This window comes from Cydia strobilella, chromosome 15 (assembly GCF_947568885.1).
Source record: "Cydia strobilella chromosome 15, ilCydStro3.1, whole genome shotgun sequence".
NCBI classification, from domain to species: domain Eukaryota; kingdom Metazoa; phylum Arthropoda; class Insecta; order Lepidoptera; family Tortricidae; genus Cydia; species Cydia strobilella.
Genome location: NC_086055.1, coordinates 15,190,947 through 15,218,724, shown reverse-complemented (window position 1 = coordinate 15,218,724; position 27,778 = coordinate 15,190,947). Strand labels below are relative to the sequence as shown.

The following is a 27,778-nucleotide window of genomic DNA, read 5'->3' as shown; positions in this document are numbered from 1 at the left end:
ATTTTCAAAAAAGTATAACACATTTTAAACTTATACAAGTTTCGCCAAACTTGCGTTTAACGGCGAAATGGTGCACTCATTTTCAATGTTAGTACCTTAATCTAAATTTAATGATTAACTTATATTACTAAGGTTAATACTTTTATATTACATTAACAGTGTAAGTTGTAGGTATATATGTTGTTGTTATTCTTTAAGAATTTATTTGTAGTTTTACATGTATGTAAAATGTATGTTTTTGGTGCAATAAAGGATATTTATTTATATACAATATTTACCTATCTTATATATTTAGTCATGCGGTTGAAGGTCATAAATAGTCATAATTTTACTGAGGGCCTACCGCGTACATCGAAATTTAAATTTCGTTATTTGCCTCTATCATCTTGATTATTAGAGTGATCGAGAGGCATATATAACAAAATTTAAATTTTTGATGTTCGCGGCATGTCTCCTGGTCTATAGCCCAAGAAAGATACGGTTGCGCAAAACTTTAATATACCTATAATAGACAGATTTTTAAATATTATTCTAGCCTCCTAAGTCCTGCGGTACCAAATTTTGTACATAATCTCCCCTTCAGTCCCAGCATTAATTAAATTACTATAGTAGTAAATTTCGGTACAAAATTTTTAGATGCCCCCGCTTTCAAATTTGAATGATCGCGCGGAGTATTCTGACAGTCCATAGAGTTGTAAATAGTCTGTTCAGGACTGACAGCAAATATTTATTATCTGCAAAAAAATGAACAAGAGGCCTCTAGGACTATGACGTTATAAACAGCTGGGACTTAGGAGGCTATCATGATGTTTACAGACAATAATATCTTCCTTCTACTTCAAGCGGTCTTCGCAGGTGTATGTTTTTGTTCACCTAAAAGCAAGTTACCACAAGGCACAAACTAAGTTAGTAGGTAAGATGTCTTGTGTGCTCGTTAGGTACCGTTCGGGTTCAGACTGCACCAGCATTACTGTTGCAGTATTGCAGACGCAAATGTCAATATTCGCCATTTCGACATTTGCGGCAGTAATACCTATGGTTAGGATGTCTTCACATTAGATATGGATCTGGACACCAGTAGGAAGACATCCATTACATTCAAGCCTCTTCGCCGAACGTAAACTGACATCAAAATGATATTTAAATCATGTTATTTAGTTATCGTACGTCTCGCCCGCGTCAACACGGATAAGTACGAGCAAAGCACGATAACTAAATGACATCAGTTATGGCATTCTGATATCAGTATACGTTCGAATCAGGGACCGGACAACCCTTTCCGCGATAAAACCCTTTCAATGGGCGACACTTAAACACGGCTAACACATTGAAAGACTTTCCCTTTTGAACTGCAAGCCCATTCATACCCTTACCTTTGACTAACCCTTACCGAAAAGCTAACCAAAAATAAGGCTAGCTCTTAATAAGGGTTACCCTTATCTTTAAGCGCTTTTTATAAAGGTTTCCCTTTGCGTGAAAGAGACAGGATTAGTATATATCTACGGTAGTGTATGAATAGGAAAGAAAATACGTGCCTAGTCAAAGAACGCCGCCGTCGCCGCCGACGATCGCTCGGATTCGAAGTAATGCGTGCTTTATGAACAAGGTAGACGACTTAAATTAGCACGCTTATATGCTAAAAGGGAAGCCCTTTATAAGGCTAACCCTTATAAGCAATATGCAAGGTGTTGGTGAGCGGATGATAAGGGTTTTGTAAGGGTATTTGGGCTACCGATTACTCAAATGTGGTAGCTTTATATAAGGGTTTTTAAAACCAAAACAAAGGGTTTCGTCTGGCAAAGGGTATGGTGAGTTAAGCCTTATGCAATACCCTTATAAAACCCCGATAAGGGATAGCGGGCCGGTCCCTGGTTCGAATTGGCCTGACACGTGCATAGCGTTGTCTCTCTCGCACACCGAAGCAGCGTCACGTGCACGCATCTTTATAACAACCTCGTTAATCTCGTTATGCATAAATTACTTTTACATCACAATGCAGTTCGCACTTACATCATCGCTTGATATTGACACGAGGATGGTATCAGCCTTGAGTTCCGCAAAATAACATGTCTTGTATAGCGCGCGTGATGAATATTGCCTTATTATCAGACCTGCGGTGGCAGAATGGTTCCATTTTTATCGCCTAACACTATGCCTGTCACTTTCGCACTTACATACTTGTTAGAACGTGACAGGCATAGTGACAGCGATAAAAATCCAACCGTGCTACGGCCGCTGGAAGTTTTTCTAGTGGAAATGAGAGACTGATAAAATGAAACATCGACAAACCTGTTCATCATCTTCATCATCTTCCTCGCGTTGCCCCGGCATTTTTGCCACGGCTAATGGGAGCCTGGGGTCCGCTTGGCAACTAATCCCAAGAATTGGCGTAGGCACTAGTTTTTACGAAAGCGACGGCCATCTGACCCACATCTGACCTTCCAACCCAGAAGGGAAACTAGGCCTTATTGGGATTAATCCGGTTTCCTCACGATGTTTTCCTTCACCGAAAAGCGACTGGTAAATATCAAATGATATTTCGTACATAAGTTACGAAAAACTCATTGGTACGAGCCGGGGTTTGAACCCGCGACCTCCGGATTGCAAGTCGCACGCTCTTACCGCTAGGCCACCAGCGCTTCGACAAACCTGTTATCGATAACTTATTACTTTGATTTATAAATGGACATTAGTCGTTAGTATAACATGAAAAAAACACCGCAAAAAATATCAAGGATTTATTTTTAAATGGCAAAAAAAAATCTAGATAAAGGTATTTTGTATTAACACTGTTAGGGGTCCCCGGCAAGCTCGGTTCTCCATACAAACGTAGTTACGCTCTCATTTTAAAACGAGTAGCTAGTTTTCTCTGAAACTTTGTACTTACAATAGGATAAGGTATATCTATGTCTGTAATTAGTTTATGTAGCTTCAGATACCATAGTTAAAAAAATACAGCGAATTTTACAAAACTTGTTTTTGCTCTATTTCGTTAGTTTTATAAACTGCAGCTATATAAACTAATTACAGACCTAGATATACCTCATGTCATTGTATGTGCAAAGTTACATTACAATCCAATACGTAGTTTTAAAATGAGAACCAAACTCCGTTTGTATGGGCACGTGAAATTCGGTCGAGCTTGCCGGGGACTTAACTACCCAATGATTGGAACAGTAGAAGCCGTCAGAGTAGCACCTATTTTTTTAGTGGCCCAAGTCATCTTAAGCCTAAAAATGTAGTAGTAACTATCATGCTGTATACTCCTTACAATATGTATTGTAGGTTGTAGGTACGTATTTTTAATATACTGGATTTCATTTGATTGTATTGTGACCGCGAGTTTTCTTATGCTCCATTTTGTTGTTGAGATCTGTCGAGAGTATTGACGTCATATGATGAGATGCCTCAAATCCTGATGCGCCACATACTGGACTGCACTCTCCTCAATGACCCGTACTGTGTTGTAGACCAGAAAAAGCAGGTACAGGTTCAGACCTGGAGGGAACACGGATTTCTGTTGAGAAGAGGAAAATGGGAAGCGTTTGTAGGGAGCACAGTACGGCTACCATCAGTTCGGCACTGATATAAACGCTAGCGTGAACGTAACTTACTTTCTATGCATCTCGCTCGTACTGACATATTAGTGCGAGCGAGATGTAAAGAAAGTAAATTACGTACCGTTAGAATCAAGGGCCTGACACTTTGATAGAGAAAGATAGCTTATTGCTATTCCTATAAGAGGAAAGAGAAAATAATGCCATGCTTTGTCTTTATCACCGACCGGGAATTTTTTTATTGTCGGATTATGGCATCATAGCAAGGAGGGTATGGCGAAATACCGAAATTTATAAGAGTGAAAGAGAAAAAGGATTATGCTGCCATAAATGGAACTGTCAATACATGAATATGTCTTTCTCTTACCCCTGGTCGCTCGGTTTCATATCTATAACTACTGGTATAAACTATGTCTATGGTTAGAGTATATATATATATATATGTCAGTTTTGACACTGTCAGAGTCATGGTACGGGCATAGGAGTCCGATTCAGATTGTTATAGTTTTGAACTGAGCAATTTTTTATGAAGCAGATACGTCTGCGAGCATTACTCCAAATTTTTAAATTAATGAAAAAATTGAAAAAAGTCATAAACATAGTATATACAAGTAGTTATAGACGCACCGCCGAGCGACCAGGGGTAAGAGAAAGAATGTTTCTTCTCTTTCACTCTTATAAATTTCGGTATTTCGCTATCGCCTAACTATGGTGCCACCCGGTCGGTGATAAGGACAAAGCATGGCACTATTTTCTCCTTCCTCTTATAGGAATCACAATAAAACTATCTTTCTCTATCAAAGAGTGTCAGGCCCTTGGGAAAAATGGAAAAATTTACACCTCCGGTAGGTAAACGTTGGTATACGCCACCCTTAAGGCGTTGAGGGAAGGGATGGAAAAATTCGCACACATTAGGCCTCCGTGGCTCAGTTGGCAGGGACGATTGGTCCGGTGTTCCAATGGTCGCAGGTTCGAGTCCTGCTGGAGCTGTAATTTTTTCCATTTTTCCTTTAATTTAAAAGTTTTGAACTGGTTTTGATATGACCTTGAATATAGCTCACGTTGATTGGTGGATGCGGAATTTAGTGAAAATCGTCCGTGAGAAGCGCGCTAATCAATCTTATCAAAACCAGTACAAAACCATAACACATTGTGAAATTTAAATCGGTCTCCAGGAGCATCCCGGTCTTGGAGTAAAACAGGGGTCTTACTTGACCCAAGGACAGAGAAAACCCCAGGGATCACGGCAAGGCGTTTCTTTGTTGCGGGCCGGATTGTAAAGAATTCGGTTACTAAGGACTTTCACGGGCCGTATCCGTATCCAGCGCTGTGTCAATTTTAAAGGTATTAATTCCAATTTAGGCAGGGTGATTACTTATTTTTATGGCATGTGCCCATATAAATTCGTATACTGGCTACTATTTAACACAATTTGCGCGACATAATTTTTTGATACAACAAAATTCAATCTTTCAAATTCAAACTTTGCTACTATATTGTAGTAGGCGTTTGTTTTGATATCTTTAACGCGTATGATCTAAATAAATGTGTTAAAAAGTAACGTAATTGTCAGTTTAGTAGTAAAATTATATAATAAAATATTAAACTGACGATTTGGTGCATATTATGTTGTAACGATAATGTAATTTGCACCCGAGAGTTGTATTAATGCATTTTACATGATCGAATTTAAACTGTTGTGAGACATATTAACATTAAATAATTTTACGGTTTAGACTCATGTGTTGACTCGCGTATTAGTGCTTGAAAAAGGAGACCTAGGCTCTCCGAAACATGTCGCGCGAGTGACTAAAACAAGTGAGTCTAAGCCGTGAAATTATTTAATTTTACATAATATTGTAATTACAAATACCTAAAAAGAAGAAATACACGGCGTTCTCAAGGTACTCTTCCATGTCAAGGAACACCATATCCACGCAGAAAGTCACCACTTGGAACACGAGGCCGAAGTACAGGTAGCTTCTCAGTAAGCCCTGTTTTCTCTGAAAACACGAAAACCATTCATGAGATACATAAATAAAACTGGAACCTTATTACTAAGTCTGTCTGTGCGTCTGTTACCACAGGCTCCCATTGACGTCTGCAATCAGCCGTCTACAGCGTTGGTACCTAGTCAACGGGACGCTGTAAACGGCTATCGCGGTAACCGAAGACAGTATTATGAATTATCATAACTTTTTCGAATACATTCCACAGAATTCATCTCTAGATCCGAGTATACATACTTAGGACAGCATCAGTTTACATGGTCTATTAAACGTAGTTTTAATATATCCAGGACGCGACCGTCAGTCGCAATCAGCGGGCAAGTAAGACAAGTAGATCCGCTGGATTATTTTGGTCATGATCTTACTGCTATGGGTTTGCCGTTGCCTTTACGGTAGTATATCAATAGAAAGAGGGACGAGTAAGTTTTCTCATTCTACTCTAACTGCCAAGTCGGCGGAAGATAAAATTAAGAGACGATACCGTAAATTGGCCCATCGGTGACTCATTTGGTTATGAGTTGGGTAAAGGTTTCTGAAGAGCTAAATTAGCGGTTGTTTTCTGAAAGTACTGAGGAAATAGCTGTATTACCTAGTTTAAAATAGTGTCTCACCAGTTCTTGGGATTAATTGTCAAAAACGGACCTCTGGCTGCCTGACGAGATAGGTCTTATCTTATTTGATCGACGCAAGTGGTCAGGTTTCAGTTCATCTCGTCAAGTTTGAAGCTCCGCAAGCCAGGTCTGACAATACATGAGATTAGCCATGCAATAATTAAGTAGTCATGATTGAGATAGTATACCTTATGAGCACGAATGAGCAGCACGAGTCGTCATCTTTTCTATGTTACTCAATAGGCATGAAGACTTCATGGTAGAAAGTGTCAAACCTCAAGGTAGTCTAATTTAGCTTCCAAGATGTGATAAGTTAAATTACTAACAAGGTAAGTTAAATAAAACATTACCTTATGGGCTCCAATAAGCAGCACGATGTACATGACAACATCAGTGAGCAGAAAGGCGAGGGTCAGCGGTATATGCACTATGGGGTCCATGCGTGGAGGCAGTTCCTCGCCGTCGTCATCTTTAGTCGCCTCCTCCACCAGCATAAAGACGAAGAATGGGAACACGAGGAGAGTGAGCACCTAGAAAAGGTTTGATTACTTAATAGTTAAATATAGGTGCACTTGTATAGAGACCTCTAGCCGCCCATACGCCCATACATCAAAATTTGCCTAGACAAATGCAATTTTTTTTAGTAGCCTAATTTAGTGTCCCACTGCTGGGAAAAGTCCTCCCCTCGTTTCCTCCACTCGACCCTGTCGTTTATAGTTTCCCGCTAATCCGGATAAAAGTCCAAGTCGTCCCGCCATCTCTCTCGTCGTCTCAGTCTGCCCGCACCCCGGCCAGCACCTTCTATGGTGTTCCGTGAGCCACTCGGTAACCATTTTTGCCCACCTTTCAGGGTGCATGCGGCAGACATGCCCAGCCCAGTCCCACTTAAGCTTAGCGGTCTGGACACCTACATCTACAATTTTGATTTGACAAAGTAAATACTCCATTTCAGAATTTTATAGGGGCTAGGCGCCTAGAGGAAAAATCAGTTTTTGGGCGCCCTTTTGGAGCTCGTATTATGTTCACGTGTAAAAAGGTAATAAAGTAAGGTAAGTATATTTACTGCTAGGTATTTTTTGTGTAATTACTGTAATTAGTAATTACGTAGACAAAAGAGTCGACAAGAGAGATGCTGTAAAGAGTTCGAAACGTCGGGATGTATTATAAATTCAATATACGCGATATAATCCGTTTTCATAGTTTTATTTCATGAGTAACTATCGCGGTAACCGAAGACAATATTAAAAGAGTAGCTAGTTGAAAAACATATTTTCAAAAATTAAATTTTCTTGAAAAAAGTTGCTACGGATCTCCACGAAAGTTTAAATATACCTAAGAACTTTGTTACCTGTAAAATTGGGATCTCTGAACTTTTCTACCCGAAGCCCTTGGCGAGGCCTTCAGCTTTCCCGCTTCTCTCAGCGAGCCGAAGGTAAAGTATAACATGACTCACACTAGTACGGCCCGGGTCAGAACCGACCCAGGTAGTAAAGTAACGTCAGCGACGTCATAATGACGTAATTATGTCGTCATTATGACATCATTATGACGTCGCTGACGTCATAATGACGTATAAATGATACCTGGGGAGGTGTCCGACATATATATTATGTTGAAAGCCACTTCCGAGTCTCGGGGATCTTGTGATGCTTTCTATTCTATAGAAAACAAAGTTTCGGACACCTCGTCCCGGATCGTTCTAGTTTGAGTTACACTTCAGGCCTCGCGGGCCGTAGTTTGCAAACCCTTGATATATTTAGGTATGTAAAGTTACTTACCAAATTGACATATCCGAATATAATAACTCCTTTCCGTATGGGCACAAAGAAGCAGCACTTTCTAACAATAGGGATCGTTGGACATTTCGTTTGGCACCATTTCATCTCGCAGGCCTCACACCCCAGGCGGGATTATAATCGTGACATATGTCAGGGGCCTATTCGATTTAACTGACGTAACATAAAGGTCTTGGCTCTGTTTCACCACGTTGAAAATTGCCCCCTTGTAAAACAAATTTGTTTTAAAAGGGGTCAATGTGGTCATTTAACCCCTCGTGCCAACATTTTCTTTATCTGTATCTTATCTTATCATTAAACCACGAGCATAGCAAGCGGTTCAAGAAGTGGAATCTTGAGCCTAGGGTTTTAAGGCACGAGGGTTAAACAGACATAGTTACTGAGTGAAACACAACATTTTTCACCACATCACAAAATACTAACAGTAAAACCTTAATACAATTCACTTGAACACTATTAAATACGAGTATCATTCAAAACATCGTTAAAACATCAATTCAGCTAACATGAGGAATCAACTCAAAATTTGCATCAACTTTGCCGCTCTTGTGGATAAAATGCAACTCATCAGTATTTGGATAAAGTCATAAAGAGAGCCTTTACGAGCTAGTGTGGTGAAAACAATTACATCAAACTGGACATTAGACCAAATCTGTTTTAATTACGCACTGTGTGAGCCTGTGAGGCTAAGTCTGTATTTTCTTACATCTAGATTTCGTATTGTTTAACCACTGAGCACAGCAGCACTGAGGTGTCTCGCGACAGACTGCGAAGATGGCAGTTGTATGTCATTGCGGGCATCCCGTGTATAATAGGATGTTTCCTCTAAAGGTACCATGATTTTGAATTTAAATAAGGACAATTTTGAACTGGCTGGGGCCTGATTTGATCAAATTGGGACAAGGGATTATTTCACTAGACTTATATTGACCGGGATATAGACCGTGATTACCTTTTGTATTATTTGTGAGCTCCCGATATTTCGACGCAGTTACATGCATCATGTTCACGGGTGACTGAAGATAGCGGGTGGGTGTCAAAGTTGTGTAGACAGCGCTCTGTCTACCCTCATTCTTGCGCGTCGGCTGCGTTCACTTTCAACGTTACCAACGGTCGCATTCACACTTGTTGTCGGGAGCTCACAAATAATACAAAAGGTAATCACGGTCTATATCCCGGTCAATATAAGTCTAGTGAAACTAACCGTGAATCATTAAAAACTCTAAGGGATTATTTGAAAATTAAGTTCGAGATTGTTCTATACACCGAGAACGCCTATGGTTATGAATGTTATGATATTAGAGTTTTTGCACGCGTAGCTAATAAATTATTATTATTTTTAAAGTTTTACAACATCTAAAGGGAGTCTGCATGAAAAAGATTGAGTACGTAAAACGTCTATCACATTGTACAGTCGCCATCAGTTATATCGGAGCGGCCGAGGTGTTCACAATATTTGAACATGCACTCTAACGCCCTGACAATAGAGGCGTGCTCAGATATTTGTGTGCGCCTTGGCCGCTCCGATATATCTGATGGCGACTGTACCTGACCATGATTATCGCAAATAAAAAACTTTGAACTTTAGAACTTTGAACGGAACTAAGAAATTTTGGAGTTACTTTGGTAGTTTCAAAACGATCACCAAATTAGTCTTATACATTACTAGCTTTTGCCCGCGACTTCGTCTGCGCGGACTTACTAATAGCAGCTAAAGCAAGCATAGCGCCTGGAAAAAAATTCATAGCAATTATTCAATTTGAGCATATTTTGCACACAAATTAGCAGACACTTCATTAATTATCTCATTTCCACCCCGCTTTTTACTTTCTTAAGGGATGATTTTCGGGATAAAAACTATCCTATGTCCTTCTCAGGGACTCTATTCCAAATTTCATCTAAATCGATTCAGCTGTTTAAGCGTGAAGAGGCAACACACAGACAGACAGACAGACAGACAGACAGATAGACTTTCGCATTTATAATATTAGTATGGATTCTCTCGAATTGTTCGTGCAATAAGTTAGATTATTATGAATTCTTCTTTACCTTCCACCAAAAATCCCGCATAAGAATATACCTACTATGCCTTGAAAACTGAAATTCCAAAGTCACCCCGGTATCCCAAAGTCAACCCGGTTTACTACTCGCTGGTCTACGTCGTAACATTTATTATCGTTTATATATTTTGAATTAATATATAGGGTGGGCCAGCGATAAATTCTCTTTTCGCATTGACGTCTTTCATTAAGGGGCCCACTGACTATCAGTCCGCCGGACGATATCGACCTGTCAGTTAGAACAAAAATTTGACAGTTCCGAACAACTTCCCTGAGCCAGAAGGCGAAAAATCTCCTTATATGATCATGTTTTCCTAAGAGGCGTTGATATTCGTAGACGTGGAAAAAATATATGTAGTTCTTGACTATATTATCTTTTATATCATAGCTTCCAATACACGAATTATGACACTTCGCTCGATACAATTAATTCCCAAAGTAACCTCTAACTCGGACTTTTAATCTAACTTTACTCGGTTATTTATTATGTGATACTATAAACAAAAAAAGAAGAAAAAACAATCTTAACTTAAATAGTAATTTCATAGCTTTCGAATTTCGATATTGTAAGGTAACGTTTTTAAAATAAATAAAAATCGACAAAATTCGATCAAAATTGACGCTTGGCGCGCATGATCTATCCCTTTCTTTCTTGCGAAATGTGACAGTGACAGCGGCAAACCGATGGAACGGCCTTAAAATGCATTTATCATTGGCCCACCCTATATAACTAAATTGCACAATAAACTATCATTATGCGCTTCCAAATATTTTTGCGAATCCTCAAGCGAATTTTTTGCAGCAAAACAGAATTAAATTATAGAAAATAGTTCCCATATTTGGGTACTTATTCGTGGCTATGCTTCAAGACGAAATATAACTGTATGACTCACACCACTCAGACATATTCCAGTTAATACATAAGAAGGATGATATCTATTAGCGGCCAGGCGGGAAGACTGGCCTAGACCTTAGAAATCTAGATTTCAGATTAGCTAAGTATAGGTAGGTAGTTGATCGTCGGGCGATATGTTATCTTTTCAAGGAACAGTTGAGGTCAAAAAGATATAACAACGTAAGTACTTACAGTAAAATTGCGTTTATGCTTTGAAAAAACAGTGATTCTCAACTGAAATAGATGTTTTATACTAAAGAAAATGTTTCCAAGCTTTCCAGTGGTGTAGGCCGGATTCGAACCGGCGTCTCCAGCTTACGCGGCTTACGCTGGCCCCGTAGACAACATGCCAATCGCTCGCAGCGTCTTACGTAAGCGAACAACTTGAAGCAAAGCGGCGCGGCGCGACGGCACAGATTATATGCGTCGGGCCCACGGCGTTCGCGTTCGCAACAAGATCGCCCACGTAGGACACTTCTATTGGGTATCAAATGGTATCAACCAAAGGATTGACTCGGAAAATTCCAACTATTGAAGAATTGAATCATCCTAATTCTGGTAAGTTGAATGTTTTCGCAAATATTCGCTCCCGTTCAAAATTGGAAAAATGCGCTCCCACTTTAAGCAGCGTGTTTAAAAAAATAATTGTAAAAATGAATATTTTATAAGTACCTAAAATTTTTAGTAAACGAAAATAGAAGATCAATAGGGGATATTACTGCAATCAAAGACGATATAATAGGATAGAGCGGTACTTTCATAGTAAATTTTGTAGCCACAATTGATTCACTCCGCGCCGCTTCGCGTTCGCCTGTTTTTCGCCTACGTAGGTAATAGGTACGCTGCGTAACGCTCCGTAGCGAACGAAACGCAGCTGTCACTGTCACACTAATATGGAAGAAAGAAACACAAAGCGATTGCCACCTAGGCTAGGCCGCCTAAACTCTAGGGTACCTGGCCACTTCATCACTTCTTTGTCACTTTAGTACATGACATGTATTTCAGTTTGTACCTAATTTATATTAGTGTGGCAAAATCGGAACCCATATAGTTTCGTCATGTCCGTCCTGTCTGTCCGTATGTCACAGCCGTTTTACTAGCTTAAGTGTATTTTGTAAGCCGCTTAAGGTTTCATTTACTTAAATTATTTGACCATTATACCTATTCTCTGGCACTGGATGAATGATGAAAAAAAAACCGGCCAAGTGCGAGTCGGACTTGTGCACCGACGGTTCCGTACTTTTTAGTATTTGTTGTTATAAGCGGCTACAGAAATACATCATCTGTGAAAATTTCAGCTGTTTAGCTATCACGGTTCATGAGATACGGCCTGGTGACAGGCAGACGGACAGTGGAGTCTTAGTAATAGGGTCCCGATTTTACCCTTTGGGTACGGAACCCTAAAAAAGCATAGGTAGGTACTTTACGAATTGAAACTTTCGGCTATTTTAACATATTTTATAACTAGTTTTTATATCCTTTTATTTTCTAAATCCTTCTTTAATATTTTCAATTCATGAACGGGAAACATTCGTTTCTTCTCAACCACATCTTCTTCAGAATCCGAGTCGGAGTAGCTTGTGGTACATCTTCTGTCCTCCTCTTTCGCTAAAGAAACGTCAAGGACAAAGCTAGTTTCTCTACGTGCCCCGTTCACGTAATAGGCTGTTTGGTTTCTTTGCTTTAAAATCTCAATTTTAATGAGTATGAGGAAGTACAGGTCGAGAACTGAAAAAAAAAAAAAATATTATAAACATATACAAGCTTTTATAGTGCTTTTATATAACTTTCAATGTTTGTTTGTAATAATTTTAGGTACCGTAAAATGGGGTGAGTAGGAGCAAAACTGACATTCAAACCTCGATAACATTTTATTTTTACATATGCAAACTGAATGGTGTATATAATAAGTGTACCGGACGTTTGTATTTTAGTTTTTATTTTATTTTGGGTAGTTCCATTCATAACTGACGATAAACAGGAAATCCCACCTCGACCCGTAGTCCCTCGTAATTGGGGTGAGATGGGTTTTCATACGAAGGTGATTTTGGAAGATTGTTGGATAGAAATTTTAGACAAAAAAACTTATTTTAAATAGGTTAATCTTACATATACTGGTGACTGTTGTGATATTGACAGCTATTAACGGGAAACCAAGGATATATTTTTCTTCGTCCTGTAAAGTCAGTGCCACTTGCAGAGTAATGAATATGAAGTAGCCCATCATCATGACGACCAGAGCGAATATGCTGAAGGAGTAGTACAGCCGCAGCAGTTTGTAGTTTTTCTGTTGTAATAAATAAAATAAAAATAAATATTTTTATTGACAGAAGCAAGTACAAAATATGGTGTTGAAGTCCCTGAATTCTGTGTTACAGAAGTCAGTGTCCTTTCCCAGACAATGGTAACTGTACAGGAAATTATATTATAGCTTATTAACTACATTTACAATTTTTGCTTTTTATATTTAATTTTATTATAAGGCTTGTTGACCCTATTACTAAGACGCCGCTGTCCGTCCGTCTGTCTGTCCGTTTGTCTGTCACCACGCTGTATCTCATGAACCGTGGTAGCTAGACAGTTGAAATTTTCACAGATGATGTATTTCCGTTGCCGCTATAACAACAAATACTAAAAACAGATTAAATAAATATTCAACATCCCATACCACAAACGTGACTTTTTTGCCGTTTTTGCGTAATGGTACGCTACCCTTCGTGCGCGAGTCCGACTCGCACTTGGCCGGTTTTTTACATGTTTTACCTCAAAACTCCGTCATTTCCGAAACAATTTGGAAAATTAAACCTAAAGTTTAAACAGTATTCTGCGGCGCATTAATTTCAAAGGAAGGAAATCATCAGCAATAGCTAGCCATACACGCACGGATTTGCCCGTCGGATCTGCCTGAATGATGTGTCTGGCGGACACATCCGTCAATGTGTGGCGAGAAATAGACACAGATGGGCAGCGGACGGGCATCCGGCGGACAAATCTGTGTCTATTTCTCGCCACACATTGACGGATATGTCTGCCAGACACATCTTTCAGGCAGATCCGACGGGCAAATCCGTGCGTGTATGGCACGTATGGCTAGCTAATATCATAGAGTAACTTATACTAGAGCGGTACTGTCATAGTAAATTTTGTAACCCCGGTAAATTCACTGCCATCTGTCGACACACTTTAAAACTAAAAATAAATATTTATAAAAATACGATAAAATGTATTTAAATATGGATAATTGATTTTTTTATTTGCATTAATTATTTTTATATGATTTTGACCCATGTTCTTTCACTGGTATGCGTTAAAATTATAAATAACAAACGAAATAGTAAACGCCCTCTATACGAGTGTAGGCCAAAACTAGTGGCGCCATCTGATCGAGAATCAAATTTTCGTGATTTTCGAGGCACGTTTTTTCCTTAGACTGTATCCATATATTACGGAGTTATATCTATCTTTGCTAATATACACCCACGTACGTGACGTCTATCCGTCGTGACCGCTACTCACTCAGGCACTGTTAGTGCTTGAAAATGGAGTCCTAGGCTCTCCGAAACATGTCGCGCGAGTGACTAAAAATACGTGAGTGAAACTACTAAGTTAGTTAAATCATCAATATACGTTACCTTATGTGCTCCAATGATGAATGTAATAGTAAAAACCATGTTGGTCACAAGGAAGCTCAGTAGGGCGAGTACTATGGCGAGTCCTTTCGCACTGAACTGTGTGCCGACTTCGTGGACGATTATCAGTAAATACGCAGCTGTAATAATCTAAAAAAACAATTAATCAAGGGAAAAACTAAGATTTTTTTTAAACTAAACTATATTTGCAAGGGCCGACTTGAACCAAAACATTAAAAGATTTAGTTCCCGACAAGCTCGGTTCTCCATACAAACGTGGTTACGCTCGCATTTTAAAACGACTCGCTAGTATGCTCTGAAACTTTGTACTTACTCTCTCTCTCTCTCTCTTGAGAGCTCTTTGTTGAGAATCTAAAATATATATTTTTTGTAATTTTAATATAAATAGTTATTTAAGAAAACAGCTAAAAACGGCCGTCCCCCCCTTATCTCCGAAACTACTGGGTTTAAAATTTAAAAAAAAATACATAAAATAGTACCTTACCCATGAGGAAAACATTGTTTCAAAATATTATTTTAGCTAAAAAAAGTATGTAGTGTCCTAGAACAGAAAAGTGCCACTTTGATCCCTCCTAGGAAGAAAAAGCCCTTTTCAGAATAGGTGATGTGAAAAAGGTATTGTGTTTATCTTAAGTAAAAGGTATTCTTACCATTCTGAAATATCCCCAAGCAATCAATCCCTTCCTTAATGGCATACAACAGCAACATTTAGTCAACACTGGTAGACACATCTCAAATATAAATAACCTCACAAATTATAATATAATATTTCAACTATTATTTATACTCGAAGTTGTTTACACTGTGATAGTGTAACTAGAATAATGTAGGCAATTTCTTTACTTCCCTATTATTATGCACGTGTGATTAAGCGTAATGTCCTCTACAAACCTCACTGATAATCATGCGATTTGCAATACATTGCGGCTTTTGATCGATCGATTCAATTCGTTGCTCCTACTAAGCCGGCAATTATTTATCACATACCACTTGTGTCACCGTCTGTAGAAGCCTTAAAAATATATGCAATTTTGTATCTAATTCCACAGACATACGTCTCAGAATGTTCTTACTTTTGAACGAAACTGTAAAGATGTGCGACCTTTCAACTGCGATAATACTGCTGATTATACTGACGTGTGACCTATTACAGATGTCCTAGGCTTAATTAGTATCTAATCTGTTTAGTATTTATACTCATGTCTGTTGCGAACGCAACCTTTTATTTGTATAATGCAGTAGCTAAACGCAGCCGTCGGGCTCACTTACTATGCGGAGGCTTTTTTAAAAGCACCAATAGGAGCGCTCCACGTAACTTGTATCGCGGCCAATTAGAGGCACCTAAATTTAGACTACCTTTTCGCTGTTCAAATTTCGCTTTATCACTCTTGCATCAGCCTCCATACCATTACCACCACTTCTACACCATTTAACCTTTTTTGTCAACTGTACCTTGTTGTACCTCGTAACCAGCACCTATATGATTACACGTTTACTTCAAATCGAAGTCTTTTTATTTGTCGTCTAGACCTGCACGGCGGCTACATGTCTCTTCCACGTCTATGCTTTCCTGGTTGCGACCTGAATGGAATGAGTTTGTTAAGTTATTACGATTTTTCGCAGGCTTTTCTAGTCGGTCTTCGCTAAAGCGCTTACGCTTAAGCAATATATATTATATATATAGGTATCATGTCTAACGTCTACCTGCGTCCCTCTGTCGTCAGTTACTGAATTGAGTAAGGCCATGTTTTAAGTAAACGCCAAGCTTGTATTTTTATTCTCCAATCATAACAGTATTTGTGCCGTTTTCAACCAAAAGGGTACTTATTGTCGCTTGTCAGTAAGGCGCTATTTCCATATAGCTTCAATTAGAAAATATCAATCTTATCAACAAGCGACAATGTGGTACCTTTTGGTTGAAAACGTCACATTTTGCCATTCGTTTTAGAGTAGACCGAAATTAATGTAATGTCAAACTCAAGCAGCTCTATCACTCTTTTTGTGATACGTAAAATGTTGCACGTGTTTAAAACTGATGTTAAATACTTTTCACAGGATTAGTGGTATACTAGTACATTTCATTATTAGTGCCACGTCCACTATAGGGGTGTTTATCATATATTGGACAATGGATACACATTACAACTCGTTTCATATAGTCTTTTATTATAGTCACAGCATACAAAATATTTTGATTATGATAATTATCTATCAATTTTTCACCTCCACCCACTTATTTAAGTTTGATGCATCCATACCAGGGACCGGCCCGCTATCCCTTATCGGGGTTTTATAAGGGTATTGCATAAGGCTTAACTCACCATACCCTTTGCCAGACAAAACCCTTTGTTTTGCTTTTAAAAACCCTTATATAAAGCTACCACATTTGAGTAATCGGTAGCCCAAATACCCTTACAAAACCCTTATCAGCCGCTCACCACCACCTTGCATATTGCTTATAAGGGTTAGCCTTATAAAGGGCTTCCCTTTTAGCATATAAGCGTGCTAATTTAAGTCGTCTACCTTGTTCATAAAGCACACATTACTTCGAATCCGAGCGATCGTCGGCGGCGACGGCGGCGTTCTTTGACTAGCACGTATTTTCTTTCCTTTTCATACACTACCGTAGATATATACTAATCCTGTCTCTTTCACGCAAAGGGAAACCTTTATAAAAAGCGCTTAAAGATAAGGGTAACCCTTATTAAGAGCTAACCTTATTTTTGGTTAGCTTTTCGGTAAGGGTTAGTCAAAGGTAAGGGTATGAATGGGCTTGCAGTTCAAAAGGGAAAGTCTTTCAATGTGTTAGCCGTGTTTAAGTGTCGCCCATTGAAAGGGTTTTATCGCGGAAAGGGTTGTCCGGTCCCTGATCCATACGTTAATATGTGTAAATCGACATCAAAACAGCTCAGCAGTGGAGGGGTTCTCCTTCTTCTTCTTTCTCTGTTCCCTTTATTTGGGGTTAAGCTACTCTGTTTTGGGTTGTCTCTTTTAATATCTGCATGGGATCTTTTAAGGTCTCTTTCTATGTTTGCCCACCAGGTCGACGGACGGCGGCCTGGGCCTCTCTTAAGTTCTGGGATTTTCAATGCGACTTTGACGACCTGATCAAATCATGAGTGGAAGGGTTAAAGAACTATACGTTAATTTGCGTCAGCAATGTGCATTGTGCATTGAGCTTCAGCAGCAGCAGGGTTAGAGAACTGCATCTCCAAACTTTGGTCCTGAAGCTTAAGTACCTCACTGCGTATCAACAGTATCAGGTATATTTGCAGACCTGAAACAAAATAACTTTAAACTGAAATACATGTCATACACTATTTATAGAAAACCGGCCAAGTGCGAGTCGGACTCGCGCACCGAGGGTTCCGTACTTTTTAGTATTTGTTGTTATAGCGGCAATAGAAATACATCATCTGTGAAAATTTCATCGGTCTAGCTATCACGGTTCATGAGATACAGCCTGGTGACAGACAGACAGACGGACAGACGGACATCGGAGTCTTAGTACTAGGGTCCCGTTTTTACCCTTTGGGTACGGAACCCTTAAAAAGGATTTGTTAATTTTGATACAAGCTTTTATCGCTGACTGTATTTTTCTTTCAATTTTCAACTCTAACCCCAATCACAATTCGGTTGCATTATTTTATTATAGAGTTCCTATGGCCACCTCCTGTCTCCATCATTAGATCAGCTCAATGGTACCATAGTATTGCATTGTCATACAATTTACTATCTCAGCAAATTTTTAGCTTCATCGGACACCGGTGGGTCAAATTTAACTTGCAAGATTTGACCCGTACAAACATAGATAGATTGGCACAGGCACACCTCAGTAAAAAGATAGAAAAGAAAAGAACAATTGATTAAATGTAGAGGCAGACAACAGGCGGTCTTATCGCTATAGAGCGATCTCTTCCAGACAACCTTTGGGTAGCAGAAACAGAGATTAATCGAAAAAGTAGATGTTGCAAAAACGTTAGGAAGACTACATTTACACACAATTACAGTGAATAACCATACACATATAAGAACACACATATCATGAACGTAGTTACATACATACAAATACATTCCTACATTGCAAGTTAAATAAAAGCTTGTATAAATAAGGGACCAAGTCCACTGGTCACGCGTTCGATTCCGGCCTCCGCCACCATATCATAGAATTGATCATTTCATAATGTGGCAATCATTACTAGTGTTTAGTTTTAAGTTTATATAATACATATATGTATGTTAGTCTGTAATATGGGACTTGTTGCCTGATTTAAATTTTAAATAAATAAATTACATGAAATGATAAGTTGGCCACATCATAAAAAAGTCATACCTAACCTAATTATATCATGAAGTGATCAATTCTAAAATGGCATTTCATGAACTGATCAAATTCTATGTTCTGGCCAAGACATATTATATACTTACATATTTGAACGAAACTAATGCTCAATCCGGGTAGTGCTATGACTATGAGATCTTCGTACTCCATACCATAAGATATTAAGATCAATGCTCGTCTGACCTCGCTGTATGTTTGCCAACAGAAAGCCAGGATTATCAGCCCAAGCCAGACCTGGCTGAAGATGTAAGCTGCTTTGAGCAATTTTACTGCTTTCTGAAAGAAATTACATACATATAATCACGCCTATTTCCCGGAGGGGTAGGCAGTGACCACGGATTTCCACTTGCTACGATCCTGACATACCTCTTTCGCTTCCTTCACTTTCATAACATTCCTCATACACGCTCGCCGGTTTAGGGTGCTCTTAACCTGGCCTTTCTTCAGGATTTCCCCGATCTGATCAGAGAAAGTCCGCCGAGGTCTGCCCCTTCCAACTCCCGATTCTACCTCTCCCTTATACACTCTCTTTGTTAGCCTTCTTTCACTCATTCTTTCCACGTGTCCAAACCATCTCAACATACTTTTCTGAATTTTTGTCACTACATCTTCGTGAAAGAAATTATTTGACTATTTGACTAAATATAAATTTAAACAAATAAATATTTAGAAATTATCTCACACAGATCAACTTAGCCTCAAACAGCAAAGCTTATGGGTTGAGCTCTAATGATCTCTTTGCTTTCCCTAAAATCAAGCAATGTCTTCGTGGTTAACGGTACCGAACCCAAGAAAAGGCGGTAGACGTATACAAAATGGCCATTTGGAGCCCCAACTTCGAAGTCGAATAAGTGGTTTCAAAACTGGATCGACCGAATGAGTGTTAGTGTTCCTAGAAAAACAATAAATAGCACTTGAGCTTTAAATTGTCTTTCGATTTTACAAACGACACAGTTTAAAAGGCGGCCTTCGTATATAGATAAATACATGACTCAGGAACATATTGTATATTTGTGATAAATACAAAAATAAATGCTTCGTAGGTATATACCGATTAGGCTAGAAGGCCGTTAAATTTTGATTTATTTGATTGAGGAAATTCAACTATACCTATATCCAGGCGGCCACAACTTGGACTCAAAAGAATATAATTAATTAGAAATTAATTTTGTGACACTTTATTTTTACTATGTCCTTTTAATGTATGTCTATTGTCTGTGTGTTTACGAATAAAAACTATTCTATTCTATTCTATTCTTAAAATACTCACCAGATGGCCACCCACGATTAATAATATGTTGAATACCATGTCCATAACGAAAACGACAGTTTCCATGATAAGTATAACGTGCAAAATACTTATTACTGCTAATAAGTATATCATTAGCCATAGCCCCAGCAAGTCGAGTGCCTGGAAACACATTAAAATAAGATAAGATAAAATGTATTTCATTGAAAATATGTAAAAATTCAAACAATCATAATACGCTTAAATAGTATCTAAATACTATAATTGTTTAGAATAAATGGTTTAGAAAAGTACCCAGGTAGCAAAATGACGTCAGCGACGGCAGTATTACGTCATTATGACGTCGCTGACGTCATTATGACGTATAAATGCTACTGGGGTAAGCATAAAAATATTAGATCTTGTAAGCAAAAATAGTAACTGGCTCTAACATATTTTACATCAATACCTAAACTAAGTATAGTTAACGCTATCTCTACTGAGCTCGTTCACTTACCTATAATAACAATGCCATTCTGTTAAACAAAAGCCATTATCTCTTTTCTGTGTGCGCATGGCCTTTGTGCCTGCGCGCGTGGCCAATTGTGTGTGAGCCTCAGGCACAAAGGCCACGCGCGCATACAAAAGAAATAATGGCTTTTGTTTAACAGAATGCCATTGTTAGTACAGGTAAGTGAACGAGCTCAGTAGAGATAGCGTTAACTATAACTTAATATTTGTATCTTAGGTATTTCGTATACAACTAGGGCATAAAGCGACCCATTTCATCCCAGGCAATTTATCGATATTGCTCGAGGATACATACATACCTACTCTGCTTTTCACCTCGATTGCGAGTGAAATATACAAAAATATCCAATATTTTGTATTTGTTCTAGACTAATGATAATCGTACGCAAGCAGTATGTTCGGCAGATTTTGGACTTTGTTACTAATAAGGGTGGAATAGATGATTTAACTCTATGCTCTAGAGCAGGGGTCGGCAACAGGCGGCCCGCGAACCTCTCACTTGCGGCCCGCTAGCCTCCTTGGCTATTTTGTATATAATTTTGACAAAAGACAATACCTGATAAAGTCATAAATATTAACAAAGTGCGGCCCGCGCCAATTTCGTTAACTACTATGTGGCCCTTAGTGCTAAAAGGTTGCCGACCCCTGCTCCAGAGCATAATAAGCAACTTTGAGCGGCTTACACGCGACTTAAACCTCAATCTTACGAGTATGAAAAGTGAAAAAGTATTAGAAGCACGATTCTAGTCAAAATTTATTTTTTTAAATCGTCAAATTTGGGACGCATGCGGTCGGGTCTTAATTTATCACCACTCGTTGCGAATTTTCTACTTTCAGCACTTGTATCGTAAATTATTATTAACATATCAGAATTTACTCACCAATTTTAAATATCCCCAAGTGACCAGGCCTCTCCTCAAAGGTATACAAAAGCAGCATCTTTTGAACCCCGGAGCTTCTCGTCGCATTTTCAACAAAGTCTCAAAAGGATTCCTTAGTTTAGTCACTTTGCTCTTCTCTCCGTTATTATCCATTATTCTGGGTAATATTGATTAAAAAAAAGTTAAAATAATAGTTGGTAAAACGAGTTTTAGCTAGGTAAACTAATTCGTACTGAAATGTGTTAGTAGATTTAAAATACACTAAAGCAGATATTTAACCTCACTGGTCTATTATTTTTTGTTGCCAATGTCAATACTAGAGATACAGTAATAAAATGGACATGTAAATGCTATAAAATGTGACTAAAATGACTGATTTGTCACACCGGAACCGGATTACAATGTCTCAGTTAAGTATGATAAGGAGCACGATTCAAATATAACATTTTGTTACGGTTTTTCATGACATTCCATTCCACGGACCATCGTCGTGGTGATTGACGCGCGTCACACGCACGGCTTTTACTTCATTACCACGACACTGCAAAGAGTATAATTACAAGGAAGAATATAACTCCGTATAAATATCAATATCATTGCTTTGGGCGAGGCACGCCTTCACCGACGGAGTTGCTTCGCGCGGCAATTTCCTCGCGAGACGGCTCGTTTTGAGTGGACTCGCCTTAAGAGAGGCAGATGACGAAATTTCGATTTTCGCTGTAGATCCTCTGTTTCCATTCAAGTCCTTGTACTTCGTTGCAAAATATATAATAAAATATTACTATAAATATTTTTTACTAAATTCTCTTTGGCAAATACCAATCAGCGTGATCGGTCTTCAAGGTCGTATCAAAATCGGATTGAAACCGTAACAAGTTATTAAATGTGAATCGGGCTCAGTGTATATGTACATTATGTCCGATACCACACTGGCCTTAGGGTGTATTCAGAAAGCATCAAATATTATTTTAATTTGATCTTAACAGTGTGTCTCGCTCGCACTAATACATATGTAGCATGCGACGTAGCGTATCGTAACAACTGTACGTATGTGCCTGAAATGATATTGGTACCATTATGTTATGTTTTAGTTCCTATTGAACGCCCCCTTTGTAGGGCCATTCTATTTAAAGTTGTAAACTACACTTTATTTTTAAATTTGGGAATTTTTAGGTTATTTCTACTCGCTACCCTCCCGGTTCTATTTTATAATCTATCTCTATATGTATATCTATTGTAGCATTTTTAGGAGGAATTAAATAACAACTTTGCCCCCTATAAGCTGTGGTCACCTATAAGTGGCTTGTGAGCTGTGGTAACCCTAATTTAGTGTCCCACTGCTGGGCAAAGGTCTCCCCTCGTTTCCTCCACTCGACCCTGTCGTTTGTAGTGTCCCGCCAATCCGGATAACATGCATCCAAGTCGTCCCGCCATCTCCTTTTCGGCCTGCCTGCACCCCGGCCAGCACCATCTATGGTGTTCCGTGGGTCCCACTCGGTAACCATTTTGGCCCACCTTTCAGGGTGCATGCGGCTGACATGCCCAGCCCAGCCCAAAAAGCCAAAGCAACTGTTAAAGTTAAATATTCTTGTTTGTAATTGGGTAGATATATTATCCGTTGGTGATCCTTAAATAAATAATATAAATATTTTGCACACATGTCTTAAGGTGCAGTTAACTTTTGTGGAGCAACTCAATAGAGTTGAAAATAGGTACTCTAGTGACTTCATCGATTCCAATCCTGACTTTTTGACTATCGCTTGATAGAACAAAAGCTAACAAAATTCTCTTGTATAGTCGAGCGTTAAGCAGCTCAGTCTGTGTAGACGTAGTCGAGCGAGGCACATCTTCACCGACAGAAGTGTTTCGCGCGGCAATTTCATCGCGAGGCGGCTCGTTCTGCCTTTAGAGAGGCAGTTAGTGAAATTTTGATGTTCCCTATAGATCTTCTGTTTCCATTAAGTCCTTGTATTTCGTTGAAAAATGTATAATAAATAATGAGCATATTTTTACTAGTCGTAATTTTTGCGGATACGGAATCATCACATGTCATGTGTAGGTGTTATTTCTGATAACAAACATAATAATGCACACAAATACCTAAAATCTTAATTCGACCTATTCATTCAATCGTATTTCCGATAACGAAACTTACCAATAAATATAGAAAACGGGCAATCTTGGTACAATGCCGCGAGGATTGTCATAACATGTGGACATTAATTTTTAGCTTGTAAGATTTTTATTTTTGTATGTATGTAGTTTGTAAGGTATCTATGGGCCTTAGGTGCCTGATAATAAATGATATTTAATTTAATTTCATTTCATTTCATTTAAATCTATTCTATCTCCATGCATGCCCTTCCAGTAATAACTCTGCTTTATTTTCGGGATGGTTAGTGTTAATAGTTCATTATGTAACAAGGGAGCAAAATGAATTGAATCCTGAACGAATCGACGGATTCTATAATTGACTCCCGAGAGCAGCGAGGAATTCTGATATAGAATCCTGAGCTTTGTGAGGGATCCAAATAAAACTGCCCAAATATTGTTTAAAAATGTTAATTTATTGATTTCATAATCAATTTTGTGTCCCATTCTTGTAACACAGTCCATCAAATATAAACATATTTTTTGTTTAATATTTTTTTAATTTCATTGTTATACTCGTAATGCATACTTAAAACAGTTTATATGTATCTTCTGTCTATAAAGCTACATAACCTTTAACTTTATTACATTTCTCTTTCGTGCAACAGTTTTGCACAACTTGTTCTTTATCCGTGCAACAGTCCTCCACGCTTGGTTTCTTATCCGTGCAAAAGTTCTCCACGCCTGGTTTCTTATCCGTACAACAGTTCTCCACGCCTGTTTTCTTATCCGTGAAACAGTTCTCCACAACTTTTTCCCCAACCGTGTATTGATCAGATGTGCTGTGAAGTGTACACTGCGGCTCGCCTGATGCTGCGTAGTTTGTGTATTGCATTCCTAAGGTCTGGTGCCGTAGTTTTATCATCTCACTGCGTATCAGCAATATCAGGTATATTTGTACAACTAGAGCAATCAAATTAAAGAATTAAATACGTTTCTTGTCAAAAATTTTGATACAACCTGACTGTACTTTGCTTTCAAGAGGCAACTAATACTCATCGAGACAATTCTAACAAACCCAAACCCAAACACAATTAATTTGCGTTGTTTTATCATGGAGTTCCTAAGTTCCTATGGCCACATTGGGCACCTCCTGGGTCCATCATCAGATCAGCTCGATAGTACCATAATATTGCATTTTCAGCCATTGCACGTTAAATTTATTTATTTATTTATTAAAAACACATTTACATGACATTACAGTATAAAACTAATGCGCCATGAAAGTTAATTACATTTAAATTACAACTAGTACTATGGTATATTTACAACACTAAATTACTACAGTTGAGCACCTATCATCCATCCTCTCACAAAACCTCAGACATTCACTGCACACAGCCGTCCATCGCCACTCAAACATATCGCAGTCAGTAGCTGATGTCAGGAGCGCATTCAATAGTATGAGAGCACGAAGAAGTGGCGAGTTCTTACGCGACACAGTGCGAGCCGCCGGCACTGCCAATAAGTCGCGTCGGCGTAAATAAAAGCTTGTAAAAATAATCGCAGGTTGTCTGCATTGCTTTGCTAGTAGGTACTAAATATATATATAGTAACTATTCTCGGCATAAGAAAATTAGAAAACATCTGAGGGAGGTAAAAGCGACACGCGCGCGGGCAGTTTTGTTGAGTTAATCATTTCAAAAAGTACCTTTTATTAAAATTGTGTGTCAACAAATAATCGGAAACTCGGAACTCGGAAAATAAAATAAAAATATTATACTTACAAATAAGACTGAAGGCTAGTCCTGAATTGGTGAGCAAATCGAAGGTAATATATTTGCGGTACTCGATATAAGACCACAATCTGTAAGCAATACTGAGGTTCATGTATAGCTGGAAGCAGTTGCCTAGTGTTAGTAAGCCCAGCCACACCATATTGTATATGTAGGATATTCGCAGTAAAGTCACATTTTTCTGTAACAAAAAACTAAATAAGAAACTCCAATATTTCTCAGAACTTTAATAATAAAGTTTAATGGTGTTGTTCATAATCGTTTGTCCCCTATCCCTAATTTTAACATTTGTAATTAAAGTAAATTATTTTGAAACGGGTCACTCACCCCCGACCCGGCCTGGCCCCGCGGCGCAGGGAGGTTTTGGGATCTCTGGCAACGGGAATGCATTTATTTTTAGCCACCGTGTATATACACTTATATATAGATAGATTCACTCACAAGCTTTATCGATAAACATACCTTGTGTCCAGCGACAATAAAGATAATATCGAAGGCCATATCAAGTAGTAAACAAATTTCAATAAATGACAAAATCACAATGGTTTTGGCCTCCAAATGTCTCCAAGGATTAAAAGCATAATAATTAATCACGAATCCGAAGTAGATCATGGATAAAATGTTGAGCACCTAAAACAAAAGTTTATCTACTTAATCATGAAATAAAACATTTCGTAGTTTATCATTTGACAAGTTTAGAACATACAATTTTTTTATTTTATATCTCATTCGTCGTTATTTATTTTCAGCTCGTTTTCTCAAAGGTTAACTGGAAGGGATCTCTTACAGGGATAATTTTTTTAATAGGGTTACAGGGATAATAATGTTATATGTATGAATGTTAAGATTTATGGTTTAATAAATTTAGAATAAGTAATGCTTAAAGAAGGCCGCAATTGACATGCAGTTGAAACCAAGAAAATTAATATTGAAACTTCTACTTTAACTGTATAAAACGGCATAAAAATGCTGTGCAATAAATGTTAAAAAGATATTAGTAAAAGTGGTAAAATAATCTAGCAACTTTATAATTTAATGATTCATTTTAACTATAAAACTCCCGTGAAACTCAAACATATTAAATTATTTTAAACCGGGTTATTAAGTCGAATAGCCAGTGAAGACGTGTCGTGCTCCGTGAAGACGGTACGTAAATTGGACCGAAACATGTCGAGCTATTCGACTTAATAATACGTGAGTGACGCGGTTTAAAATAATTTAATTATTCATATTAGCTAACTAACAATAGTTTTAGTATAAAATTGGGCATCCCTACGCAGGGGACAGACCTAGGGGACCTTTCACAGGTGGGTATTTTTTCTTTCTTTACAATACTCTTTATTTCACATCTCACATAGTTTACAATAAGTAAACAGTAACATAAACAAAGACAATTGAGGTTTTCTTCCTTTGTTTATTTTATAAGATTTAATTCATTCATTTTACCTATGTAACTTTACTTTTGAGTGGCATTAACGGTAGGCACTTCATTCGGTTCTTGTCTGTTTGACTGATTTAATATCTTGTCTTTTTATCAATTATATAACAAGTCTTGGAGACCTGGATAATTTGATGATCTTTTTTATTATTATGTACATTTTATCTCTGACACCTAGAGACTTTTACATCTCTAAACAATTGTAGTACTTCTGTTATTTGTATAGTTTTTATTAGTTTTTTTTTCTTGTGTAATTTAACATTTTTATTTATGTATATAATTGTTTTTTGTAATTTTGGGTTAATTTTATTGTTTGTAAAAATTGACATGTAAAAGTGCCCCTGTGGCCTATTTGCTGAATAAATGTTTGATGTTTGATGATGTTAGATGTTTAGTTAGCCTATATTAAATTATAATGTATTTAAGGATAATTAAACTAATTAGGTTGTCTGGAAGATATAGCTTACAGCGATAAAACCGCCCGTTGCTACCTTTATTTATATTGTAAATCTGTTTTAAATTTGTTTCATATATGATGCAATAAAGAATATTTTACTTTACTAATTTGATAATGCTCATGCCAGACACTTACCAGTTTTGTATATCCCCAACCAATCAGGCCTCTTCTTAAAGGCAAGCAGAAACAACATCTTTTTAACTCTGGGGATTCTCCGTGCATTTTTACTAAAAACGTTTTTCACAAAAAATTTCACCCACTCCTTTTTTTATTCCACTTAATAATGTTTTATTCAAATTAAGACCGGAACATGAGCTGTCCTAAGATTTACGAGAATGTGTTTATTTTATCAAGTTGTCGATGTAATGTAGAAGTCATTTGTTATTGTTTTGTTCGTTGAAAGATAACGGAGACAAAATAAATACCTATTAACTGT

General features: G+C 38.0%; 4 protein-coding genes and 1 long non-coding RNA gene across 5 annotated transcripts in view; 1 reads left to right on the top strand and 4 right to left on the bottom strand.

The window, feature by feature from the left end:
• The window catches only part of LOC134747677 (uncharacterized), a 118,429-nt gene extending 115,788 nt beyond the window's left edge, over positions 1–2,641 (top strand). Inside the window, exon 2 of the long non-coding RNA XR_010128352.1 lies at positions 2,451–2,641. This is a non-coding gene — a long non-coding RNA (uncharacterized LOC134747677). The remainder of the gene's footprint in view (positions 1–2,450) is intronic.
• A 670-nt stretch (positions 2,642–3,311) lies between these two features.
• LOC134747806 (uncharacterized) lies at positions 3,312–8,149 on the bottom strand. Its single transcript, XM_063682444.1, has 4 exons — positions 7,956–8,149; positions 6,528–6,707; positions 5,431–5,560; positions 3,312–3,498 (listed from the first exon to the last, which is right to left on the bottom strand). The coding sequence occupies exons 1-4, from the start codon at positions 8,058–8,060 to the stop codon at positions 3,392–3,394; spliced, it is 522 nt and encodes a 173-aa protein (XP_063538514.1). The 5' UTR covers positions 8,061–8,149; the 3' UTR covers positions 3,312–3,391.
• A 4,250-nt stretch (positions 8,150–12,399) lies between these two features.
• Positions 12,400–15,383, bottom strand: LOC134747953 (uncharacterized). The gene is made up of 4 exons (XM_063682631.1): positions 15,229–15,383; positions 14,561–14,707; positions 13,038–13,215; positions 12,400–12,656 (listed from the first exon to the last, which is right to left on the bottom strand). The coding sequence occupies exons 1-4, from the start codon at positions 15,307–15,309 to the stop codon at positions 12,400–12,402; spliced, it is 663 nt and encodes a 220-aa protein (XP_063538701.1). The 5' UTR covers positions 15,310–15,383.
• A 1,372-nt stretch (positions 15,384–16,755) lies between these two features.
• On the bottom strand, positions 16,756–21,962 carry LOC134747649 (uncharacterized). The gene is made up of 4 exons (XM_063682257.1): positions 21,561–21,962; positions 20,191–20,331; positions 19,007–19,196; positions 16,756–17,855 (listed from the first exon to the last, which is right to left on the bottom strand). The coding sequence occupies exons 1-4, from the start codon at positions 21,711–21,713 to the stop codon at positions 17,722–17,724; spliced, it is 618 nt and encodes a 205-aa protein (XP_063538327.1). The 5' UTR covers positions 21,714–21,962; the 3' UTR covers positions 16,756–17,721.
• Positions 21,963–23,970: 2,008 nt separating this feature from the next.
• On the bottom strand, positions 23,971–27,668 carry LOC134747646 (uncharacterized). Its single transcript, XM_063682252.1, has 4 exons — positions 27,478–27,668; positions 25,910–26,077; positions 25,439–25,628; positions 23,971–24,614 (listed from the first exon to the last, which is right to left on the bottom strand). The coding sequence occupies exons 1-4, from the start codon at positions 27,562–27,564 to the stop codon at positions 24,268–24,270; spliced, it is 792 nt and encodes a 263-aa protein (XP_063538322.1). The 5' UTR covers positions 27,565–27,668; the 3' UTR covers positions 23,971–24,267.
• Between the last annotated feature and the right edge of the window lie 110 nt (positions 27,669–27,778).

Coding starts and splice junctions, on each gene's coding strand:
- LOC134747806 (XM_063682444.1), bottom strand. CDS start 8,060: ATGAAATGGTGCCAAACGAAATGTCCAACGATCCCTATTGTTAGAAAG. Junction 5,561..6,527: donor TGCTTATTGGAGCCCATAAG/GTAATGTTTTAT, acceptor TCGTGTTTTCAG/AGAAAACAGGGCTTACTGAG. Junction 3,499..5,430: donor CGTGTATTTCTTCTTTTTAG/GTATTTGTAATT, acceptor TGTTCCCTCCAG/GTCTGAACCTGTACCTGCTT.
- LOC134747646 (XM_063682252.1), bottom strand. CDS start 27,564: ATGCACGGAGAATCCCCAGAGTTAAAAAGATGTTGTTTCTGCTTGCCT. Junction 26,078..27,477: donor GTTGGGGATATACAAAACTG/GTAAGTGTCTGG, acceptor CTTTTGTTTTAG/GTGCTCAACATTTTATCCAT. Junction 25,629..25,909: donor TTATTGTCGCTGGACACAAG/GTATGTTTATCG, acceptor TTTTTGTTACAG/AAAAATGTGACTTTACTGCG.
- LOC134747649 (XM_063682257.1), bottom strand. CDS start 21,713: ATGGATAATAACGGAGAGAAGAGCAAAGTGACTAAACTAAGGAATCCT. Junction 20,332..21,560: donor CTTGGGGATATTTAAAATTG/GTGAGTAAATTC, acceptor ATGTGTTTCCAG/GCACTCGACTTGCTGGGGCT. Junction 19,197..20,190: donor TAATCGTGGGTGGCCATCTG/GTGAGTATTTTA, acceptor AATTTCTTTCAG/AAAGCAGTAAAATTGCTCAA.
- LOC134747953 (XM_063682631.1), bottom strand. CDS start 15,309: ATGTGTCTACCAGTGTTGACTAAATGTTGCTGTTGTATGCCATTAAGG. Junction 14,708..15,228: donor CTTGGGGATATTTCAGAATG/GTAAGAATACCT, acceptor TTGTTTTTTTAG/ATTATTACAGCTGCGTATTT. Junction 13,216..14,560: donor TCATCATTGGAGCACATAAG/GTAACGTATATT, acceptor TTATTACAACAG/AAAAACTACAAACTGCTGCG.